This window comes from Myotis nattereri, assembly GCF_964212035.1.
Source record: "Myotis nattereri genome assembly, chromosome: 9".
NCBI lineage: Eukaryota > Metazoa > Chordata > Mammalia > Chiroptera > Vespertilionidae > Myotis > Myotis nattereri.
Genome location: NC_138084.1, coordinates 8,931,565 through 8,948,204, shown reverse-complemented (window position 1 = coordinate 8,948,204; position 16,640 = coordinate 8,931,565). Strand labels below are relative to the sequence as shown.

The window sequence follows — 16,640 nt, the reverse complement described above, 5'->3', positions numbered from 1 at the left end:
TAGCTGCTCAACAGGAATTCTTCAAAGTGGTCTACAGTAAAAATGATTGATTTGAACCCTCCACGATTACAAAACAGATACTTACCATGGTCATCGTGTACAACTGCTTGAGGGAGTTCATGGTCCGTAGGAGAATAACCACCAGCCCACCACCTTCCACTGTTTCTACAGTCCTGGCCAGCAAGTTTGGAGTTAAAGCTTCAAAATCCTGGAAGAAAGAGATTTTAGAAAGGGCTGGTCATGCAGAGTTGTACCCACACGGAAGCTTAACCAAGGGCCAGGTGCTGAAGTAGGAGGAGGGCTTCAGAGTACAGGCTCAGGATCACACCCCTCACTCAACTCGCCGACAGACACACACACACACACACACACCCTTACCCTTACTTAGGGGGACCACAGAAGAGAGCCCAGCCCTGGAGAATAGGGGTACCTGGTTTTATATGTCAAAAGTATTTCTAATAATCTCTGATAACATACGTTTTGGACAGCCATCCTCCAGTCCTCACTGATTCAAACTTGAATTTCAGAAACATCTCATTCATTTTGATGTTTCTAGATGGAAACTGTAACTGACAAAACTCAACTACACCACATGGGGGAGCCATTGCTTAAAGGAGCCATAGTCACTGCCACTGGTAACACTGTTACAGTGGTGAGCTTAACACTCCCTATGCGTCAGTAATCAAGAGTATGAGGCAAAATGCTTTTTCCTGGCCTCCAAGGTGGGATGCAAGCCAGCAATGGGTGGCACAACCCACTGGAAGGCAGAGGGGGGGAAATTAGAACTTCTAGTCATGATTTTCTTAGTTTATATTTTGTAAGGTCTGCTTTATAATGTATGTAATCATAATAGTACTTGTAAACAAATAGATACCAAAATGTGGGGATTTGTGCTTAAATGTCTTTTTTGTGCATGTGAATCAAAGAATAAAACAAAGACCATGAGAGCTCAAAACAAAGACAAATGTGAAAGTCTATTAACTTGCCAGACAAAATAATACATACCAGTGAAGAAATTCACCAGGTAGTTCTGTGTGTGTGTGTGTGTGTGTGTGTGTGTGTGTGTGTGTAGGGGAGTTTAAGGACTAGAAGGGGCAGGAGAGAGTTGGTGGGGGTTATGCCAGTCAAGCACTCTGGACAGGACATGAGCGCACAGGTCTGTACCCAGTTGGTTAAAACAAGTCCAACTTGTCACCAAAATTTTCAGTTATTTCCCATAAAGACCTGGAGTCACTTGAAGGTCACAGGGCTTTCTTTATCAGCTTTTTAGCCTGTTAGAATCAGTTGTGACAGAACATCACTGCCAGTTTTGGTATCACTAGACAAGTGCCACTTTAAGTAGAAACTGTTCTCTTAATACGGGACGAATTATCGTTTGTTTGAAAGTGGCCAAGTGTTCCGCTGATAATACTTGGGGGAGGAGGGTTCATGTGAATCTTCTCTCTTGCTGCCCACTGCCCTCCTGGGGAACCAGGCAGCCCCCACCCCCCATGCTGCCTCCAGGCCAGGCCGGAGGATGCCACCCACCTGGAGAACACACATGCCGAAGGTATTGCCCAGGATCTTGTGGGTCTCATTGTAGTAGCAGTAGCGAATGTTTGTGGCGGCGACAAAGAGTTCAAAGGGGTCGTCTTGCTTTATGTTCAGTGTTCCGTTCTTTATTTTTTTCTGTAGCTGACGCATTCTTTTCTTCCGGTGACTGCAATCACCCCCCACCCCAGGAGAGCCAGTTAACCAGAGGGGCTAGAGAATTGGGAGCGAATGATCACGGGCTTAGACCCTCAGAGCTGGGAGGGAACCTGGAAATCCAGGGCGGATCCCCGCCCCTGAAAGGGGAAGAAAACCGGAGCCGCACTGCAGCAGAGCGGTTTAGAAGCTGGGCTTCGGAGGGAGACAGAGGCAAGCCTGTGTGTGAACTCGGCCGTCCTGCTCTGTCACTTTAAAAGCACGGCGGTGAGAGCACCGAAACCTTTTGGCCAGAGCCAGAGCTTGAAACCAACCTCAGTGGCCTTGTTACTGCTTCAGCTACAGGCTGCCCTCCCCAGAACACCTGGGAAGGCGTGGTGAGGGCCGGCCCATGTCTTCAGCTTTCCTGAATGAACCCATACTTCCTTCCCACACCGTGGGAGCAAGTCCCCAAGGGCAGTTCTAACCGAAGACAACACTGTCAGGGGGACAGGCAGTGCAAGAGGAGACAGGCGCTGAAGAGGCGGGGCTGCGGGACCGAGGAAAAGCTCCGGGAAGGGGGCAGCATTCCCGGGCGATGGCAGAGGCAGCGGTGGCAGCAGGTGCGAAGGCAGGAAGTTCCACCACAGCAGAGAGCAGCCAGAGCTGGAGACAGGACTTCAGAGTCAGCATCAGACAAGCAGACTTGGGAATAAAGGAAGAGGCCCAAGGACGGAATCACACACACATGCTGGCTGGGCTCAGCACAGGAGAAAGTAAGATCAAAGGGCCCTGACCGGTGTGGCTCAGTGGATAGAGCGTCGGCCTGCGGACTCGAGGGTCCCAGGTTCGATTCTGCTCAAGGGCATGTACCTTGGTTGCGGGCACATCCCCAGTACGGGGTGTGCAGGAGGCAGCTGATCGATGTTTCTCTCTCATCAATGTTTCTAACTCTCTGTCCCTCTCCCTTCCTCTCTGTAAAAAAATCAATAAAATATATATTTTTTTAAAAAGATCAAAGGGAAGAGACGAGCACAGGAAGGTGGTCTGAGTAAGAAAAGAAGGGCATTTCTGAGGTTATCTGCCAAGTGACAGCATTCTGCACCCCGGACTCCTCCACACACAGAGCTGTTGGTAGAACTGCCAAGTTTCTACTAGGTAACCGACCCACCTCCCCTGCCTGTGGCTGGGGGGAGCGGGGTCTTTCCACAAGAATTAGGGAGAAAGACTGATTCTACATATAAAACTCAAGTCTGTGTCTGCAACAGGGACAACAGAAAACAGAAAGCTGCCCTGGACAGCGTGGCTCAGTTGGTTGAGCGCTGTCCCATGCACCAAGAGGTTTGCAGGTTTGATTCCCAGTCAAGACACAGGCCCAGGTTTCAGGCTTGCTTCCTAGTAGGGGGCATGCAGGAGGCAGCCAATCAATGTTTCTCTCTCTCTCTCTCTCTCTCAAATCAAGATAAACATTTTTTTTTAAAAGAAAGAAAACAGAAAGCTGAGCTAAAGTGGGAAAAAACAGAGCAGACATGCAGAGATGAGAGAATGAGCAAAGGCTGGGAGCACGGTGGCTCTCCAGCCCGAAGCAGAGCAGAGGTCTCATCCCCTGAGGGTCATGAGCTGTCCCCTCTTCTCCAATACACTCCCTTGGTACCTAAGTGTGTTTGTGCTGGAGGTCTGCTATTTACAGCCCCAAGTCTTAAGTTCACAGCTTCAAAAAAACAAGATTAGGCAGTACCAGGTCAAATACAGCAGTAAACTAGCGGAGGAAGAGCTCTGAAAAGAAGGAGAAGGAGGAAGAAACGTTATCGCATTGGGCGTCGGGTCATCAATGATATCCAAGAGCACAATTTGATCACGAGGGTGGCCAGGAAGTGCAACAGGCTCTGTTTCAAGCTGTTTGGCAATAAGAATGAGAAAAAATGCTAAACCGAGGGATAAAGCTGGGTATGTAGCTTTTTATATATATATAATGGAGAAAGCTGAGCATGTTTAACAGGAAAAAGGAGAAAGTTTCAAAGGGGGATAGAGTGTCCAGGAGAGGAAACGAAGTGCAGGTCCGGAGAGCAGTGTGAGAAGAGATCCAGAGTAGACCAAGGGGTTTGCTTTAAACATGGGATGAGGGACACCCTTAGAAGCAAAAGGGAAGGAAGAGGGAGAGCGAAAAATTGAGGTAAGAAAAGGCAATTAAGGGAGCTTGCATTACATGGGCTTAGGAAAGTAGGAAGAAAAATCACATGCAGAAAGCAAGGATCTGCACTGGGGACTTAAAAGAGCATGAAAATGATTTGAAACTTATTGTCAGGACTGAAGGCAGACACCAGCTCTAGTATTTTCTCTAGTTGGAAATGTCCTCAGAGACAGCACCTCCACTAACAATCCCAGTAAAACTCAAGAAATCATTTCCTGCTCTTCCGGGGATGGTGACTTCAGGTGCTCACCGTGGTCCAGCATTTGACACACCGTCGGAGGCTGTCTGACAAGACAGCCTCTAACAAAACGAGGCTGTAACACAATTGTTTACTTTACGTCAAGAAGGTTGGGAAAGCACCAACGTCTGCTGTGGTGCGTGCCGTGAGCCCTAACGTTCTAATGGGGCTGTCTAACACGAAAAGCACGTCAGCAGGGTCCGCGGTGGATCCACGTGTGCTAAATGCGCCCATGACAGGATCAAGCGTGCTTTCCTTACTGAGGAGCAGAAAACCGTTGTGAAAGTGTTGAAGGCACAAGCACAGAGTCAGAAAGCTAAATAAATTTTAAAAACGGAGCTTTTTTGAGTAATAGAAACAATCAAAAGGCTCAAAAAAAAAAAAAAAGTAAAGAAATCATTTCCTGGCACTTAACTAAGGAGCAGGAATCGTAAGGAGCACCGGGCATCAAAGGGCCGAGCTTACCTGCTAAAGCCCAGCTCTTTCTTGTAACACCACAGCACCGAAGGCCGAGCCTTCACGGTTGCTTTGGACAACATGTGATGGAGTATGACCACCTGCCAAAGGAAAAAGTCACAGAATCTCAGAACCAAAAGTGACCTTTGAGTCTGCCGGGCCCAAGAACTCATTTGACAGATGTGGAAACTAAACTGAGGGCCAGGGAAGTGCCCAAGGTCACAAGGCAAGTAGTGCTCAAGATGGGACTAGAAGCCTCACACCCTTAACCTTGTGCTCAGTCCACCACCCAAAGCATCTAAAGTCGTTAACCTGTCTGCTAATAATTCTAACTATAGAGTATTCATCACTTACAAATAAAGAAAGAAAGATTCCCCAGTTGGCGTTTTACTTAAAGAAAACCAGTCAAGCCCCTAGCCGGTTTGTCTCAGTGGATAGAGCATTGGCCTGTGGACCTAAGCGTCACGGGTTCAATTACAGTCAAGGGCACATGCCTGGGTTGCGGGCTCGATCCCCAGTAGGGGGCGTGTAGGAGGTAGCCGATCAATGATTCTCTCTCATTGATGTTTCTATCTCTCTCTCCCTCTCCCTTCCTCTCTGAAATCAATAAAAAATATATTAAAAAAAAAAAAAAAAAAAGAAAACCAATCAAGCCAGACCAGTGTGGCTCAGTGGTTGAATATCAACCTATGAACCAGGAGGTCAGGGTTCGATTTTTGGTCAGGTCACATGCCCGGGTTGTGGGCTCAATCCCCAGTAAGAGGTGTGCAGGAGGCAGCTGGTCAATGATTGTCTCTCATCATTGATGTTTCTATCTCTATCCCTCCCCATTCCTCTCTGAAATCAACAAAAAAACTTTTTTTAAAGAAAGTCAAGGGACCTTAATGTCACTGTGTGCTAAAACCCCAGAGGGCCTGTAACATGCTGACTCTTGGGGACTGCACAGCAAGTCAGAAGCATGTACCAGGTCTTACCTGATCTTTTCCTCGATCTCCAACCACAACAAAGAGAGACCTTTGCCGCTCAGCTACCCCATTCTCTATGAGAATCCGGATTCGGTTATCTACTTTCTTCCGATGCATGGTGAGTACTATCACTAAAACAGAATGGAAGGAAGCACACTGGCATGAGCACCAGATTCTGGGTGAGGAACATTAGCTGCTGCCTCCCGTGGGGCCAGGGACTGTACTAGGCACATTTATTTATAGGTAACATTGTGCTCGCTTCGGCAGCACATATATTTATAGGTAACATCTTAACCCTTAAACAGCTCTCTAGGGAAGACATCACCCTCATTTTTTTAAAATTAGGAAACTGAGGCTTGGGAGGTGAAGAAAATGTTCCCTCAACGTGGAAATCAACAGGAAAGCTGTAATTTACAAGTATATGGAGGAGCATTTTAAAAAATCAGAAACAGCCCTAGCTGGTTTGGCTCAGTGGATAGAGTGTTTGCCTGCGGACTGAAGGGTCCCAGGTTCAACTCCAGTCTACTGGGGTACATGCCTGGGTTGCAGGCTAGATCCCCAGTGGGGGCGTGCAGGAGGCAGGCAATCAATGATTCTCTCTCATCATTGATGTTTCTAACTCTACCTCTGCCTTCCTCTCTCTGAAATCAATAAAAATATATATTTTTTAAAAATCAAAAACAATGTTCAAAAAAATAGTGACTATACTATATAATGGTATATCTATGGGATATAATAAAGCAGTTTTCAATAAAACTTTTTCAAAATCATTAAAATTATCTACAAACTAGAGGCCCAATGCATGAAATTTGTGCAAGATCAGGCCTTCCTTCCCCTGGCTGCAGGCACCAGCTTCCCTCCAGCTCATGGGACCCGGCTTCCCTCACAGCCCCAGCTTTGTCTGGAAGGTCGTCCTGAAGGATAGCCAGAAGGATGCCTGGTCTAATTAGCATATTAAGCTTTTATTATTATAGATATGGATATAGATTCTCATGACAGAATAACATGGCAGGATTAAGTATGATACTGCGTTTTTTATGCATATACATAATACATAGAGGGGGTAAAAAATGCCTGGCCAGTGTAGTTCAGTGGTTGAACCAAGAGGTCACGGTTGGATTCCCAGTCAGAGAACAGGCCCAGGGTTGCTGCTGAAGGCTTGACCAGTGGGAGGCATGCAGGAGGCAGCTGATCAATGATTCTCATCATTCATGTTTCTATCTCTCTTCCCCTCTCCTTTCCTCTCTGAAATCGATAAATAAAAGCATTATTTTTTAAAAAGAGAAAAGAAAGAAAAAGACTGGAAGAAAACACCAAAACATAAAGTAGCTATTTCTAAATTTGCGATGGCGGGTGATTCTTATTTTGTTCTTTTTTTTTTTTTGAGTTTTGCTTTTTAAAATGCACATGCCAGGCAGACCTCAAAAGTTACTGTAATTACATATAATAAAATATCACATCATTACCATAATAAATTCACCAAAGAAACATCGGATATGTTAATCACATTTATAACATGAAATTTTAAATGTTACTTAGAAACTCCAGTGTCTGCTACATTCTAAATGTAAAGCTCATTAATGGAACCTTAACCATGCCTTTACTGTCCTTGTAATTCCCCAATCCAAACATAGACATTAGCAGTTCTATTTTACTATAAACCTATGTCGCAATCAGTGGTTCCCATTTGACAAGGAAAGGAGCAAGTATCCCAAGGAAGAAAAGCTGTGGCGACAGGACGCACACTCAAGTCTGCCTGCCTGACTCGGAAGCCTGAGGTCATTCCAGTTTTTCTAACCTGCCCATGTGGACTGCTGAGTTATAATCCATCAATAATAGTTATTGGGACTGCTTTTTGCTCGTTACCTGGGAGGCCCAGAACAGTACCAAAGTCTTGACTTCTGATTAAAGTCTGAGATTGCTGTTGCCATGAAAGGCTTAATGGAGGAGGAAGGCCTTGGAGGAGGAAAAGGTGATTATTTTTCATTCACTCATCTGTCGTCTGACACATACGCACGGCATCCATATGCCAGGCACCTTCAAGGAGCGCTAGTAAACAAGTCCAAGTCCCGAATGCGACTGCTGAGCGCGGAGCATGAAATGACTGAGCACCGGCGAGCAGCTAAGCGTGGGAGGCCGTGGACTCACACTGCCTCCGCTCAGCGCCCAGCGCGGCAACCAGGTCCGCCCGTGCGGGCGTCAGGGCCTGTGGGCGGGTCCGCGGAGGCCGACGGGCTGCCCCCACCCGATCACCTCGACTCCCCCACCCCATCACCTCGACTCCCCCGGCCAGAGGTCCCCAGCAGGTGGAGAGCGAGCCCGGCAGCCCCCGAGAAGCGCGCCGTGGCTGCCTGTTGGGGAGGAGGCTCCTGTCATCCAGGAGCGCCGGGCCGGGCAGAGGCAGGGTCTCCTCCGGCCCACGGACACCGGCCTCGGCACCCAAGCCCGGCCGCCCCGCGAGGAGTACCTGCGTCCCGAGTCTGGCGAACCCCAAATAGCGGCGAGGCGGAAGCACGTGGAGGAGGACGTGCTCCCGAGCAGCTTCCGAGGACGGCGCAGGGACCGCCCCCCGCGTTCGCCGGGCTCCGCGACGCGCCCCGCCCCGCCCCGCCGGCGCCGGGAGGCGGCGCGTGCCCGAGGGGGCCTTTCTCCGACCTGTCCCTGCGTGATGACGTCAGGCCCGGGAGGCGGCGCTACCACCTCGTTGGCGAGCGCGGCTCTTCCCTCTGCCAGTGGCGGCTATGGCGCGGTAGATACGGTAACCTGCCCTCAGATGCCGCGCCCGCGGCGCTGCCCTGTGCCGGCAGCTGGTGCCGGGCAGGTCCGGGACTCCACTTGGTAAGTAGCCCCGGGTTTGCCTAACAGCCTGGTTATGCGAGACCTTCTGGTTTCTGGAATCTGCGTAATTTACCGACCCTCTTATTTAAATACCTTCGCATTTTACTGACAAGATGAGGAAACTCCATCCGCAGACCTTTCCCATCCATCTCACGTAACCCAGCCCCCGCCGATGACCTCAGCCTGGACTTGTTTCACACCCTCGGCGGCCGCTCCTTCGCCGGCTCCCTCGAGGCCCGCGGCCACCTAACGCGGGCGCTCTGCGGAAACCAGCTCCCGGGTGCAGCTCCCACCACTCGCCCAAGCACATGGCTACAAGGGTCACCCGTGCCTTCCTTGGGCCAGGTCGTTGAACTTAACAAGTTCAACTGCTTGATACTTCTCTTCGGACACCTCAAATTCATTGTCTGAAGCCGGGCTCGTTTCCCTTGTTCCCTGAAACGTTCCCCAGATCGACACTTCTAAAGCCGATGCAGTCAGCGCCATCACCCATCAGTCCGACTTCTTTACTCAGCGAAGTCACCATGCCAGGCACAAGGGACAGTAACCACTGTCCTGTCCCTCGTGAAGCTTCCGGTAGGTTTTAAGTGGTATTAAAACTATACATTGAGTAAAGTGATTAAAGGTACTGCTTTAAAGGTGGACATGAAGTGAAGACCCAAACTTGGTGAACATCTTGGCAAAGCAGCCAGTGTGGCCAGTGAGCAAAAAGAAAATGATAGATCAGGCCAGGTAATGGGCATGTGGGCCAGATTTAGGCTTAACTCCAGGTGTGACAGGAAACCACTGCAGTTTGGGATACCGGAAGTGACAATCTGTCCTAAAAGGCTCGCTCTGGCCACTATGCAAAAACCATAGCAAGAGTAGAAGCAGGGAAAACCATTACAAGCTACTGCAGCTAACTTCTAAACTGGTATCGGTGATAGTCACAAGTGCTAGGTGACTCGATATATTTTCAAGGTAGAACCATGTGGATTTGCGTAAGGACTAGGTATAGGGTATGAAAGGAAATCAAAGACGATGTCCCGAGATGTATTTGCTCTGAGCAACTGGATGAATGTGGGCTAATCAAGAGATCAAGTTGGCATACTCACCACATTCAAATGAAGACACTGTGAATGGTCTTGAGAGTTTTGGGACCTAGACATATTTCACACTAAAATGCTAATTGTGTCAAAATCATGAAATTAAAAGGTCATCTAGGAAAAAATATTAGCTAGAGATGATGTCTGATAACCAAGGCCCAGAGAACTCAGCAAAGTACAGATATAAAATATGTAGAATCCATTCACCACCCTCCACACTGTGTCCATTTAGTACAAGAGTTACGTTAACAGGCATCTCTTGACCCGTACATTTTGTTCTCAACACTGCACTGAGTGTTCTTTAAAATGGCATTTATTAGGAGGCCCACCATCCTTCCCCCTATACACACAGCTCAAAAATCTTCAATAATCCCCACCTATTCTTACAAAATAAAACTTAACATGGCATGTAACTATGAAGACATCTATAGTGGCTTGTGTGCTTCTTCCATCTCTCAACTAACTCTGTATTCACTTGAGCCAGACAGCATTCTCAGTCACTGGAGATTGGACCTTTGGACATGTTTTCCTCTCACCTTCTTTGCCTTATTCTTCAAGTCTTAGTTCAACATCCCTTTCAATGAAGTCTTGCCTGATGGTTTTGACTAGGTTATATCCTATCAGTCGTGGCCTTAAAATCTACCATCAACCATGCTCCTCCATCGTGGCATTTGCTACACTTCAATGCCACATCAGTATCTTTAGACAGTTCAGTGAAAGAAGGAACCACAGTGATTTTGTTGCCATGAGTGCTCAGTGTTTGGCATGCCAGTCAAAGGCTACCCCAATTTTCTCAATGAAGATTTAGTTCAGTGGCTTCCTAATATAAACACAGGACTTAAAGAAAACTAGTACTTAGAAATAACACAATAGTAAAAATTGGCTTAATAGATTAGGTGAACCTTCACTATGTAAACTCAAAACAACCAGTCTTCTGCATGAGACGATTAGGCTTCAGAGCAGCTGTCAAAAGTATTGAAAGCCTGTTGAGAATAATGTAGTTCTGCCCTCTTAGAAATCAAAGCTACCAAAGAGATGTCTTTAGCTTTTCCTCTCCTAAGTGTAAGGATTACATCTTTACTTAAAGGTTTGCTGAATGGTATATACAACTAAGGCAGACTTCACTCAAGGACAATAAGGAATCAGACTTTAATGATTTAACCTAATGTAATTAAAACATTCACTAGTCTTCTCCAGTATTTTTGTAGAATTCAAAATTGGAAAAGGTGTGGAGATGAGCCTTAACAATTTACTTTCAGTTTCCTGAGGGTTTTCCTTCCCCATTACCTCTTTAGAAGGGACAAGCGCAAGGGCAACACCGACTCTTTTAAATATAGTTAACAAAACTTACGAGGCTTAACAAGAACTCAGTGAGTTGGGAATTCAGGAGCTTAAAGATGAAATGAAGGGTTTGAACTCAGTGCTTCTCTGTATCCCATTTCTCCCTAATTAGATATATTATTGAAAATAAAATGAACAATACAAATTTCCTAAGACAATTAGAAGATTGACTACTCAACTCCCTTCTACATTTTATGAATTGGTTGTCAACAAAGCACCTCAGTTCATGAGCCTTCTGATAAAACACATTCTCATGTCTCCTGTAAGTGGGTAAGTCTCCCATGTTGCATATATGAGGCAAAACAACTATACAAGCTAACTGATCAAAAGAATATTGAAAGGATACTTATTTTAGTATCAAGACAACAATGATCAGGAAAAACTCTTCCCTATTCTTTAAGGATATTAGGATCTGAAAGTTAAACTGCCCTAACGGAGGCAATCCATGACATTCTACCTTAAAGCTTTAAAAAGGTCACATTATCCATGTGAGATGGCTGTATCTGTGCATTTACAAAAATTCTATGTATGGAGTCTTGCTATACCAAGAAACTACAATGACTCATGTGACAATCATTTCCTTGCAACTCTGCTAATATATGCATTTGACCAAACAAAAGGCTTTCTGCAGACAGGACAAGTATATTAATATATTAAGACAGAATACTTAGAACTAAAACTCAGATCTTAATGAAACCTTTACAAAGTTCTCTGCCTCATACTGAGGTATTCCTTTATATAGGAATTCCTTTATAACATATAGCCTGGCCCCAGCCAGTGTGGCTCAGCGGTTGAACATCAACCCAGAAACCAAGAGGTTGCGGGCTCCATCATCAGTAGGGGCAGTGCAGGAGCAGCCAATCGATGATGTTCCTCTCTCATCCATGTTTCTATCCCTCTCCCTCTCCAAAAAAAATCAATAAAAAAACAAATTAAAAAATATAGTCTGAATTGAAGCATAAACGCTTTACATTTACACTGCAATGGTAGAATGCCAAAAAAAATACACAGTATTTCAAAAAAACAATTCTTTAAAAAACATATAAATAAACAAACACCTTTACATATTCACATCTACACTAATGCATAGAACTTTGAAATCTAGAAAGTTTCTCCCCATCCCATGTCTGAACTGATTGAGATCACTGTATAAAGAACTTATTTACTTCAATTTTGATTGTAAATATCATGAAATTGTTTTCTACACAGATAGCAAATTTAGTTTTATAGAGGACTGTAAGCATACATCTAGGGATTACCCAATAAACCACAAATATTTTATATAATCCCTCTAAAATACACCTAACATATGGTTGTGGTACATCCCAGGCAGATGTCATTTTAAAGCACACAAGGGGAGGTGCCAACAAAATAAATACTCATTTGCAAATGTAAACAGATAACCCTCCAATATGATGTACCACAACCACAAGAGAAAAGTCAAGAACTTACTTTATTTTAAAATAAACATTGAAGATCCCCCCCACTTCCCACCACCCTACAAAACTTTTGCATGTGGAATGTTCAAGAGCCTATCCATTTTAGTAGGTTAAAACCAGCAAAAACTCCAGTTGTCTAATGATGAATGTTTGAGAATAGTTTTGTGCTGAGCACCTACTGAAAAAAATTCCTTAGCTAAAGGCTGAAAACAAAATGTAACGTCCGCACAGAAAATACCATTAACTTAGTAGCCTTTGCTCAATAGGTGGGCTTAGTTCCCCATGAAGTCAAAGTGGGATATGACAAGCAGCACTGTTCACAGGCACACAGAACTAGTGCTCAAACTGCTAGCACATATTCCAGCATGGTACATAAACTACTAAACTGTCAATCTCCACCGAAATCTGTGACTCTCCCTGTGCATCTAAGGGAAGGAATCACCACTTTGAATATAAATTCCTCCAGGAGAAAAGGATAATTAGGGTTAGACAAATTTAAGTACAAGTACTATTGAAATAGTTGCTGGAGATGACCATAAAATTTGAAACACAATGCATGACTGAACAGCTGCTAGCTGTTGAACACCAGTGTTTCAAGATGCAACTTTTATAAACATGTTTTATTTGTTTTGCTTATACCATCAGAACTGAAACTACTGACTGTCATTTCCCTAAAATAGGGAAATCAATCTAACACATACTGGTGCTTTTCAAAAGATAGCAATTTAAAAGGGTGGTAGCAGCAGGCATTTGTTATCTTTTAAAAACCTTCAGGCTGCAGGGAAACGGCCAAGAGTGTTATGATTATCCATTACAGATTTCCATCAGTACCTGTACCACTTCAGGTGACAAAACAGCAAGATCCAGGGATTAGTGACAGACAATGAGCATCGTAAGGAATGATATATATTACCAATCCTTACAAAAGTCATTGTCAAAGAAAATGTTATGTGTTCAAAAGGTATCTAAATACTTCACAGTAAGTACAGAAGCGGCGATCCAGATTACATCCCATATTTGTTGCATATTTTTCAAAAAGTGCCAATCAAAGCCTAATATTGCATTTCGGCTTTGTCTTATACAGTGTCAGCTGTTAGGAAGCAATTTACATGTGTTTTTAACCACAGTCATTTGGCCAAGGATGAATAGTGCTGTGTCAAAGCTGGTAGCCAACCTTATATATGTGATTAAGGGCCCATGCGTGATTTGATGTGCATCTAAACGTTCAATGCTCCATTTAACTGGAAAAGTTGTGAAGTGCAGTTTTTTTGCCAAACCAAACTCCTCCTTCCATCTTCCTTTCATGGGAAATGTTTTTGTCAATTACCACTGAATAATGCTAGGGCTGATTTGTAGACTTTATCCAATGTCACAAGTCAATCTTGCTTTTTCCAAGCCACTTCGGTTAACTATGGAGATATTATCACCCTGTAAAGTATATTATGTTTTACTCCTAAGCAAGGGTGAGGAATCTGAGTATCATGTGCAAGGCTCAAGATGACGCTTAGGACAGAACATGCAGAGTAAAAATAGTTTCCTTCCATATCCAGGTAATATAAAGCTGACAATTGTAGTCCTGTCTTTATGGGATGAAAACAGTCCCTTTACAATAAGTTTTCTGAAAGGGAGAACAAATAGATAATAACTCTTCTGGTAACATATTATGGTACACTGGCCAGTGTGTTTTTGGCGATTAAACATAATCCTGTGACTCAGATTAATTCACTTGCTGAGTGTTCATTTGCGGCATCCCTCTGTTGGGTCTTGGGGGCCCTCCACGACCTAGAAGACAAAAATGGCATTTGGTTTTTCTTTCAAATACTTTTTGTTTCGCCTTCAAGCAGATTTTCATCTGAAGTCAAGAAGCATGTGGGGAGCTTGTCACCACATTATTAGGTTTAAGAGGTCAATTCTTCAGTGTTCAAGTTTCACCTGTCCTGGAAGTTGTCATGCCCAAATCTGCTCATGTTTTCTGGCTAAAAGGAGAGTAGAGCTAATGGAGTATTCCACCAGTACTCATTCATTCATTCATTCAACAAGTATTTATTGAGTGCCTACTATGTGCCAGGCACTGTCATCAGGCGTTGGAAATAGATACAGCAGTGAAAACAGACAAGGTACCTGGCTCTCATGGAGCTTACATTCTAGTGTACACTCTAGCTTATTACATTTCAGTAGTAAGTAACATCATACTATCAAAATTAATAAAAGCACCAGAATGAAAAACAGACCTTATTACCTAAACTTTTAAAAAGAAACTACATAACATTGAAAATTGTATAATGACTTGTAACAGATAAAGTAACTTTTTACATGCTGTTAAAACAGATTTTTAGCTACCAGTAAACTCAACTTTCATAGAATATGCTACAAGGTGAAAATGAACATAACGCACATTCACATGCAAATATCCTTTGATATTTCAAGTCAATAATTTCCCAGTGATCCATTAATTTTTTAAAAATGCACCTTTTGCTGGCCAGTTTCTATTAGCATTAAAATCAAAGTACTTTATAATTCCTCCGAAATATACATTTTATACATGTGATGGCCAAAATCTAGAGGAAACCTATTCAATTTACATCCTTCCAATAAGAGAACCATTTAGAACTTCAGATCAGATGAAATGCTACTTCTGTTACATAGGTTGACTTCCTGCCCAAATAGTACGAAGTAGTTTTCCTACAGTAATAGACAAAACCAAAAACTCTTAAAAGCTGTATTTTTAAATATGATTTAATTAGTTAGGAATTTGGAGGTTTTGTTTAAGTCAGAAACTAATGGGTATTTATATAATAGTGGTCCAAAAGGCATTGAAATTTTAATTAGTTCTATGACTTCTAAATGGTTCTCTAAATGTAACTATGGCTTATCTGGCCATTAGAGGGTCTCTGGCCCTAAAATATAATATGCATGTTTCAAAAATAAAAGAGGAATAATAAATTTATATAAATGTTCAATCTCATTCCAAAAATGTCTTACAAAATGTTTCAGTAAGTACTTCCTAAAAACATTTAGCAGGTTTTAGGACCTGAAAAATAATTTGCAGTTGGAAAAACATTTTCTTCTGAGGAGGAAAAATGTTCTAGTTTTTGAGACAGTTTATAGTAACAGGGACAGTCATTCAAAAAATTAAATTTGGGTTCAAGATAAATTTTAGAAACAGAGCATTTCATTTAATCCTTGCAACAAGTCTGGAAATGATAAATGTATTCCTAACAAGTAACCTACATGCAGATTATGAACAGCTCTTCCAAGGCCAGAACAGAAGCTCCACTTAGGAACTAGGATCACCACCACAAAATATTACCTCGTGGGGCTCCCCGTGGTCCATTCTGCCCAGAGCCTCGCTTGAAATTCTGCTGATATCCATCCTAAAAGACATGCTAGTTAGTACTGAAGAGAAGAGACGGTAATTTTTAAATCCTCAGCCATCTAGATTCTTAGTCAGATACTTGCAAAATATAGAACTCCTTATTCTTTTAGACATTTCAATATAATTATTATTCTGTATTGTTATACTCCTATTATTCTTAAGAATGTTCAATGAAATATTTTCTCTGCTCTTAAAAATCGTTTTTAACAGATGTTCTTAAAATGAGTACCTACACTGAGTACTAAAAAAAGCAAAAGTCGTCATTCTCCATAATGAACTATCTTTACCTTGTACAAAGGTATAAAATCAGCCCTAGCTGGTTTGGCTCAGTGGATAGAGTGTCAGCCTGTAGACTGAAGAGTCCTGGGTTCGATTCTGATCAAGGGCAGATGCCTGAGTTGTGGGCTCAATCCCCGGTAGGGGGTGTGTAGGAGGCAGCCAATCAATGATTCTCTCTCATCATTGATGTTTCTATCTCTCCCTCTCCTTCCTCTCTGAAATCAATAAAAATAATTTAATAAAAAAAAACCCACAGGTATAAAAATCAGCCCAAATTAGTTAATCAAGTCCATCAAGAAACTACAGCCAAGCCAGTATGACTCAGTGGTTAAGCATCGACCTATGAACCAGGAGGTTGAGGTTCAATGCCGGGTCAAGGTACATGCCTGGTTTGATGGGGGGCGGGGGGGCGGGGGGGGGGGGGGCGCACGTGCACGCCCGCACAAGAGGCAGCCAATCAATGCCCCTCTCGCTCCCTTCTCCTCTCTGAAACCAATAAAAATATATTTTAAAAAGAAACTAAATCAATCACTTCCATTGGTATATTTCAGTCAGGTTTATATTTTAAAACAACTTTACCTACCCGCTGATAGCCAGAGTAGTCCCGGGGAGCACTGAACTGAGACTGTGTGTAACCACTGTTTGGAGTGTTAGAGAATGAAGGGCGGTAACCATCATATCCTCCTAAAATTTAGGACAAGAGAATAATTTTCTTCTCTAATTTCTAATCACTAACTTGACCCAATCTGTTTATATATTTCTATGAG

The 16,640-nt window shown here is 43.6% G+C and overlaps 2 protein-coding genes and 1 pseudogene across 6 annotated transcripts in view; 1 reads left to right on the top strand and 2 right to left on the bottom strand.

Moving 5' to 3' along the window:
- NAT10 (N-acetyltransferase 10) overlaps positions 1-8,113 on the bottom strand; it is a 37,350-nt gene extending 29,237 nt beyond the window's left edge. Inside the window, exons 1-5 of the mRNA XM_081098986.1 lie at positions 7,983-8,113; positions 5,525-5,646; positions 4,560-4,651; positions 1,528-1,699; positions 86-208 (exon numbers count right to left, since the gene is read on the bottom strand). Of these exons, the coding sequence (XP_080955112.1) occupies positions 86-208; positions 1,528-1,699; positions 4,560-4,651; positions 5,525-5,632 (495 nt within the window). The 5' untranslated portion in view covers positions 5,633-5,646; positions 7,983-8,113. The remainder of the gene's footprint in view (positions 1-85; positions 209-1,527; positions 1,700-4,559; positions 4,652-5,524; positions 5,647-7,982) is intronic.
- On the top strand, positions 2,264-4,418 carry LOC308524159 (large ribosomal subunit protein eL34-like; annotated as a pseudogene). The gene is made up of 2 exons: positions 2,264-2,350; positions 4,099-4,418. The product of its transcript is annotated as a large ribosomal subunit protein eL34-like (transcript).
- Positions 8,114-12,820: 4,707 nt separating the features above from the next.
- Positions 12,821-16,640, bottom strand: part of CAPRIN1 (cell cycle associated protein 1) — a 35,838-nt gene continuing 32,018 nt past the window's right edge. For all 4 annotated transcript variants that reach the window (XM_081098842.1, XM_081098843.1, XM_081098844.1 and 1 more), the window contains 3 exons: positions 16,457-16,557; positions 15,529-15,592; positions 12,821-14,000 (listed from right to left, as the gene is read on the bottom strand). In XM_081098842.1, the coding sequence (XP_080954968.1) occupies positions 13,936-14,000; positions 15,529-15,592; positions 16,457-16,557 (230 nt within the window). In that variant the 3' untranslated portion in view covers positions 12,821-13,935. The remainder of the gene's footprint in view (positions 14,001-15,528; positions 15,593-16,456; positions 16,558-16,640) is intronic.